Below are 12534 nucleotides of genomic sequence, written 5' to 3' on the forward strand. Positions count from 1 at the left end.
TATAATGTATTACTATAACATAAATATAATATAATAATATTATAATATTATATATAATAATATAATGTTATTATAATTTAAATAATATTATTATATTATTATCTAGTATAATATATAATAATAATATAATATACATATAACATTATAATATTATAATATATTAATATATATAAATATGGAATATTGCTATAGAAGAAGAAGTTTATTTATTTCAGGTAACACCTTTTAGGGTGTTTACCCCGAAGGGCCCCCCTACATGTTCGTTCCCCTTGACAATATACTTAATTCTAATTATGCCCTAATATAGTATTAAATAATAAACATTAACAATATAGAACATATAAACAATATAAAACAATACTAAACAATAACATATATACTTCATTTAACTTATGTGCTCTATTCCTTACATTCTATGGAATATTGCTATAATATAATACTATAATATACATATAATATAATAATATTATAATTTAAATAATATTATACATTATAATATAATATTATAATTTAAATAGTATTATATATTATATAATATTTTTGTATTATTATAATATTATATATATATATATATATATATATATATATATATATATATATATATATATATAATTTAAATAATAATTTAAATAATATTATATATTATATAATTATATTTTTATAATATATAATTTTAATATTATATATAATATTTAATATTTATATATTATATTTTATTTCATTATATATATTTTAATTTAATTAAAATTAATTTAATATTAATATATTTTATATAATATTATATATATTAAAATATATATTAATAATATTAATCTAATAATTATATTTATTGTTAATATTAATATCTAATATTATATTAGGGTATAATTAGAATTAAGTATATTGTCAAGGGGAACGAACATGTAGCGGGGGGGCCTTCGGGGTAAACACCCTAAAGGGGTATACCTGAAAAATAAGCTTCTATTCTTCTATAATAATTATATTTATACAGTGTGTGTGAAAAGTATTCGTACACCGATCAATTTGAAATAAAATGTGTTTGAAATTTTTATTATTTAATATTTATCCCCCTCCCCCCAAAAAAACAAAGTTAAATTATTATCCAAAACAACATAATACTTATTAAAGTAAGTACTACACAAATATATAATTGTAAATCTTGTATAAATCTATTTTACACAAACACGTTATTAAAGTTGATCCAAACATGTTATTTTTTTTTCCTACTCTTGATATTATTCACATATCACACACACACACACACACACACACACACACACACACACACACACACACACATAAATATATATATATATATATATATATATATATATATATGTTTATGAATGTATTTGTTGATGTGAAATAATCAGATCGTTAAAAAGAAGTTCGATTGGTCACTTGGTCGGATTTAAAACCATCCCACCAAGTAAACTCGCATCGAAACGACCAACCAATCAACTTACTGACTGATAAGGGAAGCCATAATTATTGCGATTTGTTAAACATGTCGGTCGTCAAGTGACGCCAATGACTATACTCGTTTGATGGAAAACACCGTCGTTCTCTTCTTCGTAGTTGATCGATCCTTTTAGTCTTCTTTCTGCCGTTAGATCCTTGATCAATCGATCAATCGATCGATCAAATCGCGTTCGCTTTACTTTGTTTTCTTGTGTTCGTTCGTTCGTTCATTCGTTCATTCGTTTATTCGTTCGTTCATTCGTTTGTGCGCTTGTTCAACAATTTTTTGCATTTTTTTATAATTTTAAGTCATTTTTTAATTGATTTCATTTAATATTTGTTAATTGTTAAAAACATTTACACGATATTTTCTTAATAATTTAATATCAATTATTTAAAACATATATATATGTATATATATATATATTTGTTAAACAATTTTTGATATTATTAAAAATCTAATCTAATGTAATTGATGAAAAGTGAAACAAACGCGAACGCGCGTGTTTTTAATTTAAAAAAAAAGAAAAAATACATTTTGTGAATTTTTTATTATCGTTAATATGTAAATTAAAATTATTTGCATATATTATGTATATATACATATATTATGTATATATACATATATTATGTATATATGCAAATAAAAGTGTCGTTTAATTATATGCAAATTTGACGACGATTATACAACGAAATTAATTTTATACAACATACTTTTTTCAAATTGTAATTTTGTGTATCGATATATTACATTTCTATTGATTCGTAATATATTTTTTATAATTATTATTATTATTATTATTATTATTATTATTATTATTATTATTATTATTATTTAATATATAAAATAACAGGAAGTAAAGAGCAATATATATTTTGTTATATTTTTCATAAACGTTGATAAGTTTTTAAATCAAAAATATCATAAATCGTAATTAATAAGAAAGAGAAATAAAATCATATAACGGGTGTAACTTCAATTTTCTTTCTTATTTTGTTTTTTCTTTTATACATACATACATATATAGATATATATATATATTGAAGAAAACAAAAAGAAAGAAGTATAAGAATAGAAGTAAGAGGTGGTGGTGGTGGATGGTGGAGGTGGAAAGAAACAAACAGAGACAGGTAAAAATTCATCTCGAATTTTCTTTTTTATTGTTTTTTATTTTATTTTATTTTATTTTTATTAAGAAATTTAAATCGACGTAAGTTTTATTTTTGATATTTTGTAAAATAATCGTTTAATTATCGTTTGAAAAATAACAACAAAAAATAAAGAATAAATATCATATCGTAAGACTACATTAATAATATTGTTTTTCTCTTGAGTTTTATCGTTTCTCGTCAGCATGTTCCAAAGTATATTTTCTCTTTCTAGAAGATCTCGAGAACTTATGTGTGTTCTTGTTACGAACGATAAAACGTTCTTAAAAAAGATCACGAAAGGAATAAAGAAAAGAAATTTATCTTTCCAAGGTCTCCCTCTCTCTCTCTCTCTCTCTCTCTCTCTCTTTCTCCCTCTCTCTTTCTTTCTCTGTCTCGTTTCTTCCAAATTTTCAATTTCTCGCATTTACATTTTTTTTCATTTTATTTTCTTGTATTTTTATTCTTTTTTTCCTTTTCTTTTTTGTATTCTCGATAAATATTAAAAATAATACTTTAATCATACAAAATTGTCGACATATCTTCAAATTTTTTTTTTTTTTCATACGAAAGATACGAAAAATTTCTCAAAATATATACATATATACATAGATTGAACGTGTTACGTCGATGAAAGAAATTACACAATGAAATAGTCATGTTTTAATACAAATTACCATAATATAATGTTCGCATAAGGTGTATAAAAGGAACAATTTTTTATAATCTTACTGTACTATCAAAAGCACAACCTGTAATTATGTTGCCATATTTCCTTCTGTTTATAGAATACTAATTAGATTTGTGTGACGTACTATAATACATAGATACTATACATGAAAAATTAATGAAACAAATATACGTAACATACTGTGCACATATATATATTAGTATTACATGTATATATATAATATAGTATATAATATAGTACTATATAATATTATACTACTACTATATTATATATATAGTACTAATATAGTACTATATATTGGTATACTTTATATATAGTACTACTTTACTATATATACTAAAGTACTATATATAGCTTTAAAAAGTATATATATAAAGTAATATATTAGTATACTTTATTTATATATATTACTACTTTACTATATATAGTATTAATATTACTACTAATATACTACTACTACTAGTACTAATATTACTACTAATATAGTACTATATATTAGTATACTTTATATATATATATATTACTACTTTACTATATATAATAAAGTACTATATATAGCTTTACTATAATATAGTGTTAATATTACTACTAATATACTACTACTACGAGTACTAATATTACTACTAATATAGTACTATATAATATTATATATTGTATACTGTATATAACATTATATTGTATACTATATAATATATAGTATATATATATATATATATATAATATAGTATATTATATTAATATTATATAGTATATTTATAGAATTATATAATACTATATATACATAAAATAGTACTATTATTATTATTATTATTAATAATTGGCATTAGGAACTCGAAAGTTCATTTTCGCAAATACCAAATCCCGCCATTACTATTCTATACTATACTACTATACTATAGTATACTATATAATAATATATACATATACATATTGTACTATATATACTACAAATTATATACATATATATATATATATATATATATATATATATATATATATATATATAATTTGAATGATCGATGAAGATCGACACGTGTTTTATTTGAATTTGAATTTGAATTTTCATCGTAGTAGTAGTAGTATTGATTTTTTATTAAATTTTTTTTTTACTTATCTTTTCTACAAGATATTATTTATTTATTTATTTATATTTACATTGATTAAAAAAAAAAAAGGAAAGAAATGTAGAAAAGATATAATTAGATAAGAACAAAATAAATGGACAAATGTAGTAAACCTGTTTTTTTAAAATTGTCGCTATACGACTCGCTAAAAACACATCTGTTTTCAAAGAGAGAAACACATCTATTTTAAAACCTAAGCAACACCATACTTACTACCACACTTGTGGGATACAAGTTTTATCGTCAAATGAAATAATGATCTTTATTATTTTCTTATTTTTTTTTTATCTTCCTATTTATATTATTTAAACATAACAATCTTTCTTTCTATCAATTTATAAATTTATCTATTTTATTTTCATTTTTTTTTTTACTCGACTTTTATGATAAATCCTGCTTATTTAATTGTTTTGTTTAAATTAATTTCTTTTTTTTTTCTATTAATTCTTTTCTATTCTCGCAAGATTTTCCCGATCTTTCGATAGTTAATTATCGAGATTTTAATTTCGTATATTCTTCGATAATCGAAAACAAACGTCACGCATATTTTCAATTATGCATTCGCGTCAGTCGATGTTTATTTTTTTATTTTTGCATATCGGAATTGAATCGAACTAGCTTTTAATATCGCGTATTTCCGTATTTATATTTTTTGCTTTTTCATTTTCATTTTGCTTTTTCATTTATTTATTTTTCTAATCGCGTTATAATATCAATAAATTTAATAATAAATATATATTCATTGTTTGTATAATATAATTATACAAATATACGATGCAGTATGTAATAACTCGACATATGTATTTTGAAAAAACTTAAAAATATTACGCCATTTTGTATTTGAATAACCTCCAATTCATTTCTTATGTACTACTTTAATCAAAACTCAAACTTAATACAAAATTACAAAACAAACGATAGGAATATGTCTAAAAAGAAAAAGAGAAATTCGTAAAACCTTGATTAAAGTTACGTGAAACCCGTAGGAATTCCGTGGAAAACAATATGAAGACCACTAATTATAAAGTATTCAAAATATGATATTAAACATTTGATATATATATTTATTTAAATAACACACCTTTTTACACACTCTCCTCTCCATATATACATAAAATTAATTAACCATTACATTTATTTTTTTATTTATTTATTTATTAAATGTTATTAAAAAGAGAGGTTAGGGAAAAAAAGGAAAAAAGAGTAATTCTTTGAATGCGATTGGTTTATCCTCCTCCCCTCTCCATGATATTTCACCGACCTCCCGTAACATTTATCGTATATATATATATATATATAATACACATATATAAACCCTCTTCTTCTTCTTCACAATGAAGTCCTCGCGCGATTTATCTGGGTGCACGATCTATACACGAGGCATTATGACAAAGGCGGTAACAGGATCAAGAGATCGAAGATCACAGACAACCCAGGCATTGTTGGCACTCGTGCCAACCCGTGTCGACCGTTCCGTTGTGTTTAATCGTGTTAACAAGGAGGACTCTGGGGACTCCTCTTCCTACCACACCACCCACCATTCACTCCCCTTTATAGAATATATATATATATAAATGTGTTAGGGTGAACACTGCTTGTGCATTTTTTTCTTTTATTAATATTTCAAAAAAAATATTACAAATCAATTATGCAATTTATAAAACAATTTATGATATAATAAACGTATAATACAAATATAATATAATACAATTAATTTTATATTATATAATAGTATATAATTCAATGATAATGATCTGTAGCTCGTTGCTAGAGTTACCGACTCGTACTCTCTCTCACGGTATCGAGGGTTCGAATCCTGGCAGGTCGCGATTATAATAATATATAATATTTTATATTTTATTAAAAATATAAAATTAAACAATTTATAATAGAAATAAACATATAATACAAATATATTAAGGAAAATACAGTTTATATTTATATAATAATAATAATAAAACATATTATATAATATTAATAATATAAAACAATTTATAATATAATAAACATATATAATATACAAATATTAATATAATACAAATTACAATTATATAATAATAATAATATTATATTATATAATAATATAAAACAATTTATAATATAATAACCATATAATACAAATATATAATATAATACAAATTACATTATATAATAATAATATAATACAATTTTAATATTATATTATATAATACAAATATAATCTTATACAAATTATATCATATAATACAAATTTGATCTAATACAAATTATATTATATAATACAAATATAAAATCTCTAATACAAACTATATTATCTAATAATAATATAATATATAATAAATATAAATAATATAATACAATTATATAATATAATAAATACGCAATGTTTAATTTCATTTCTAATATATTACAAGTCACAGCAATTTAATATGTCTATGATGTATGTTCATATCCAATTTTTTTATTCTTAATATTATATCCATATAAACTTTTTTTTTGTGCAAGAATTTTGTTGATAATTTTAATTTATTGCATTATTAATTTATTGTATGTATATCGTTTCAGAATGGTGTTGATTTTAAACGGGGTCCTTCAGGAAGATGTCCCAACGGACAGTAGATCGTTGTACGTGTCACACCCTATATATCGTGAGACTGCAACGCAACTTCACTCAATACCTGCAAAATTGGTGGGCCCTGTCGGCCTTTTGTACGTTCAACAACGAGAAATGGCAGCCACTGTACCAGTTGATAGTTAGTATAATATCATATTTTTATCATCATTATTATTAATATTATGTTCTTTAATGATTTTCTGATGAACGTTGTTAACGAGAAACTTTCATAAAAATATTTAACTCGTATTTTAACTCGTCATTGTTTATCTAAAATGAGAAGAATTTACAGATTATAATAAAAAGAGATAAAGAAAGAAAGAAAGAAAGAGAGAAAGAGAAAAAAAATTAAAAACTTGACCCAATACTCTCGCGCACAACTCTTCACATATATACATATATACATATATACATATATACATATATTTCAAATGATATCGAAATGAAGAAACGTACATTGGTAAGACGATTTAAATGCGATATCAAGCTGAGATATTGACGCAACCTGCTTTTGTTAAAAAGATTATATTAAATTGGGTTAAACTTTAATGATTTCTTTTCTAAATGACGAAATTTCAAGTCAAGATAATAATAATAATTATTATACTTTACATGAAATACTATATATAGAATAATATATATAAATATATAATACTTAATTATTATTACTTTGTTAACACATTCGCGACCGCTGACGTAAATTCACGTCTTTTCAAGTTCTATTCCTAATTTCTGCTGACGTGATTCACGTTATTTTAACTTTTCAAAGTTTTATAAAAATAAATTTATATATATATATATATATAATTATATATATATATAATTTTATATATTAAATTTATATTTAATTATTTCAATATAATATTTAAATAATTATATTTTAGTATATTGTTATATTTTATTATTTAAATATAATATTTAAATAATTCATTATTTTTTCCAGTACTCAGTATTAAAAAAGGAAAAAATATGTCAGCCGCGAATAGTGTTAATATAAAAAAAGAGAATACAAAAAAAATCAACAAATAATATATTACATTTGAAAAATAAAAAATAAAAACGTCGCATATATATCATTGAAGATAAGAAAATTATATTTTATATTAGTTTTGTCTACTTATCTATTTATTTATTTATCTATCTGTCTATCCCTTTTTTATATTTTTCTTTTTTTGGGGGGGGGGATTTTTCTTCAATTTTTTTTACTTTTTATTAATGTTTTTTTTTTTTTTATTTCAAAGTACACAAGTAGCGTGAGAAAATAGGTTTTACCATGGCTTATAATACATACACATATATACTCTTTGAAAAGCCACTTTGGAATTCACCGTACTAAGTGCTCTCCTCTTCTTTTCCTTTCGCAGAGAACGTGAGCATCCTCGGCTCGGACGACATGACTACGTGCATAATCGTCGTCGTGAAGCATTCCGGTGAGTATATACTTTTATACATACATGCATACACATACATATATAGATATATTTCTCTTTATGTAAATACCATTGAGAAAGGAGAAAACGACAAGCACATAATCTATCCCTTATATTTGAAATAAATAAAAAAGAAGAAGAAGAAGAAGATGATAATTATATTAAAATGTATAAGAGTAATTTTTATTTCTAACGTATTACTAATGTATAAAAAAAAAAATAAAATATAAAAATAATGTTCTTTTAAATCAATCACATCGTAATATATGATTATATAATTTCAAATGAATCACTATGTGTGTGTGTATATATATATATATATATGTATATACATATATATTACATTTAGATTGGATTGAATAATAATTAATTATTCAAATTGACGGAATATATATAAAAGTATAATATATAAATTAGAATTAATTAGAATTGTAAATAAAAGCATATTAGAAATTGTAAATATTATATTATATTATATTATATTATTTAAATTTGTTAGGTTCGGGTGCATCAGCCTTGGCACACCTGGATGGCGCAGGTACGGAAGATGCCGCAGCCGCCATGATTCAAAGGGTGACAGAATTATCTATTGGCTTTCCGGAAGGTCGTTTAGAATTACAGTTGGTCGGTGGTTATTCCGATCCAAGAAATTATTCCGAGGAATTGTTTTATAATATTTTATGTAAGTATTCAACTATAACAAAAAAAAGAAAAAACAAGTTTAACTCTCTCTCTTTTTTTCTTTTCTTTTCAATTAAATTAAAAATCACGGAAAAATCTCTGTATATATTGTTGTTGTGTTGTTTTGATTTTTTTTTAATTGGGAAAATAAAAAAAACACACCATGTTAATCAAATTAAATTCATTTAAGGTCATTTATGAAGTAAAAATATTATTAATTCTATGTCAATTACAATTGTATTTAATAATTCGAATTAATGTTTGTATTTTTGGAAAAGCTGCCTTTCAAAAACAACCCGTCGAAATCGACTTAACGTTGTGCTGTGTCGGTGAATTAAATACCACCGTAAGAGGTGGCATCCATTGGCCTGTGATCTATGGTATCGGATTGAACTTGAAGACCGGCGAGATCTTCCCTGCAACCTTCCCTGACAAGGGCCCCGATCAGCCGCTCAGGTGTGCCAGACAGTTAACCGGAGGTCAACAGGTGCATGTGCGCTGTTATCTAAATGGAAAAGAAAAATGATGATGAAAAAGACATGTCGCATTTTTATATATATGTACACTACATTGAAATATAATTATACAATTATATGCACGAGTTTTATGCAAATTTCAAATTTTCAATTGGCCATTTTGTTTTAAACTTGGACAACATTATGAAATAGAAAAACAAAACGTTAGAATCTGAAAAAAAAAAAACAAATATTTAAACAAATTTAAATTAAAAGAAAAACAAAACAAAATATACACGTGAGTGATGGATATGATTAAAAAGTGGTTGAATTCAAAATAATAAATCGGTTGAATAATTCACGAATCGCGACTCGACGTTTATTAAATTCAATAAAGAATATTTATTTTCAAATTGATTTGTACAAATAATAATAATAATATATATTTGAAAATTTGTAGGTTCTCGACGTGTACGATTACAACCTGGGATTACTTAGAATCGGTCCCTTTAATTACGATCCCTTGAGAGGTGTCGACCTTTGGCTATCTCAAACCGATCAATTCATCCTTCAACATCTATCGACGTCACCGGAAGTTGAACTTCCTCATTTTGCGTCGCAGGTGATTATTTATTTATTTATTCTTTCCCCCCTCCCCTCTCCCTCCCCTCTCCCCCCCTTTTTTATAATCCAATGAAATTTGTATGTATATTAAAAAAAAATACTTTTTCGTTAAATGGGGCTCCTTTTTTTCATTTTTTTTTTTTTTATTTTTTATTTTTATTCTGTTCTTCTTTTCATTTTATATTTCAGATACGAGCAACGCTTAAATATATCCAGGACAATCAATTTCCGGCTGTTACCGTTTTCCGAGATAATAGGCCTCATTATTATCGTCGGGATGAAGCAACCGGTGTCTGGCAACCGATACGATACTAATTATTGCACTTATATATATATATATATACGTGCGTGCAAAACTTCAGCGTCAATTTTCTTAGAAGCATACAAAAGAAAATTAATTAATTGATTAATTTAATGCTCGCGAATATCCATCAGTTTTTATTTTTACTTTTATTTTTATTTTATTGTAATTTTATTTCATTCGTTTTTGTTTTTCAACCTCTCTCTATCGTGAAAGAAGAAGGATAAACTATTATTTTTCAATGAATAATTGCGAGCCACTAAAATAACGTATATGATAACAACAACAACAACTTTAAATAGTAAAATTAGAAATGAATAATTAATAATAATAAAAAATAAAACATGTGTCGAAAGTGCGAAATAGACAGACAGACAGAGAGAGAGAGAGAGAGAGACACGATTTTAATTAAAAATTACCTTTAAATTACAAATGATTTCTTTTTCTTTCTCTCTCTCTTTCTCTCTTTCTCTGTCTCTCTCTTTCTCTTTATCGTCAAGTTTGTATATCAAACACAATCAATAAATTAAAATAATATTATAGTTACGCATAAAATACACATTACACGCATACACGTGCTACCTTGAAACTCGTTAGATACATCAAATTAAAATGCGAAATGGGTAAAAGGAAAAAGAAAGAAAAAAAAAATATTTGTGAAAGGGAAAAGAATTATTTTCTCTCTTGAGGTTGTTGTTTTTTCCTTAATAATAGTAATAATAAATAAATAAATAAAAAAAAATATAAAAAAAGAAAAGAAAAGAAAACACATTCGCACAACGAATATTTCAACACGTGTATTTGCCATAAACAATAAAAATGAAAGTTTTTAGCATTAGACGGATAGTATTAAGAGAGTTTATATAAATATATATATATATATATATATAGGGAATATTAATTAATTAATAAAAAGAAAAAGAAGAATAATAAAAAAAGAATAAAAAGAAAAGAAAACAAAAAGGTAGATACAAAAAAATATATATAAGGAAACAAAGTAATTATACTAACTTTACGCGCGAGAATATAATGATAATGATGATGATGATGATGATGATGATGTGTACATAATTTTCTCTTTCTAAAACAGGCATATATATATATATATACAGACATATATATATATATATATATACAGGCATATATATGTACTTACCAAGGCCATATTCATGGGTTTGTTAATGGTGCGATGACACAGGGCCCCCTGTGTCGCTAAAGATCCTGTCAAGCGCAAAAAATTGTAAAAAAAATGTCAAGTATAATATTTCTTTTTCAATAATTATATAAATGAATATTTATACGCATAAATATTTTTCATATTTAATTGGATTGATTGATTAATTAATTAATTAATTCATTATTTAAATAATGTTTCCAGTTTGAAAATTTTTTATAAATGTTACTAACTTTTTTAGAACTCCGCTTTTCCATTTCATGCAGGACTCCTCGCAAAATGTTAGAAACAATGCCTGATATATATATACACACATATACATTTGCAAATTTGCGATTTTGAAAATAAATAATTCTGTTGTTTTGGTAAGGGATGAACAAACAACATGCTGCCAAGCTTTTCAAAATCGCACCTCTTTCTGTTGTCTTTATCTATCACGACTTTTAATTATTAATATTATTATTATTATTATTATTATTATTATTATTATTATTATTATTATTATTATTATTATTATTATTATTATTATTTTATATCTTTTCTTTTTAATCTTTCGTTTATACGTCCCGATTTATGTTAAAGAAGAATGGTGTGGTTCGAAGAAAGACAAAAATAGGAAAAACACAATTTGTTGTTCTCGCTAATAAAGTAGATCCCATCGTTACCGATCTCGTCAATTTTATAAAAAAAAAAAAAAAAAATATTCTGATATTATATATATATAATATTTACATAGAGATATATTCGATTTTTCTTTATCGATAAATGCCGCAAACGCTTAAAACCAGTGTCTTATTTACTTATACGTAATGTGTAAACATAAAAATAACACGTGCAAGGATGTATTTAAA

General features: G+C 23.8%; 1 protein-coding gene across 9 annotated transcripts in view; it reads left to right on the forward strand.

Annotated features, from left to right (window-relative positions):
• Nucleotides 1–11051, forward strand: part of Ntan1 (N-terminal amidohydrolase 1) — a 47715-nt gene extending 36664 nt beyond the window's left edge. For 8 of the 9 annotated variants that reach the window (XM_089179641.1, XM_089179643.1, XM_089179644.1 and 5 more), the window contains exons 4-9: nucleotides 6970–7157; nucleotides 8383–8448; nucleotides 8948–9130; nucleotides 9408–9616; nucleotides 10045–10206; nucleotides 10398–11051. In XM_089179641.1, the coding sequence (XP_089035767.1) occupies nucleotides 6971–7157; nucleotides 8383–8448; nucleotides 8948–9130; nucleotides 9408–9616; nucleotides 10045–10206; nucleotides 10398–10523 (933 nt within the window). In that variant the 5' untranslated portion in view covers nucleotide 6970 and the 3' untranslated portion in view covers nucleotides 10524–11051. Of the gene's footprint in view, nucleotides 1–2502; nucleotides 2593–6969; nucleotides 7158–8382; nucleotides 8449–8947; nucleotides 9131–9407; nucleotides 9617–10044; nucleotides 10207–10397 lie in introns of those variants that run through there. The other variant, XM_089179648.1, reaches the window with a different exon arrangement.
• Nucleotides 11052–12534: the final 1483 nt, after the last annotated feature.

Source organism: Polistes dominula, unplaced genomic scaffold (genome assembly GCF_049000335.1).
Source record: "Polistes dominula isolate Pdom_NZ unplaced genomic scaffold, Pdom_raw_medaka contig_27, whole genome shotgun sequence".
NCBI classification, from domain to species: domain Eukaryota; kingdom Metazoa; phylum Arthropoda; class Insecta; order Hymenoptera; family Vespidae; genus Polistes; species Polistes dominula.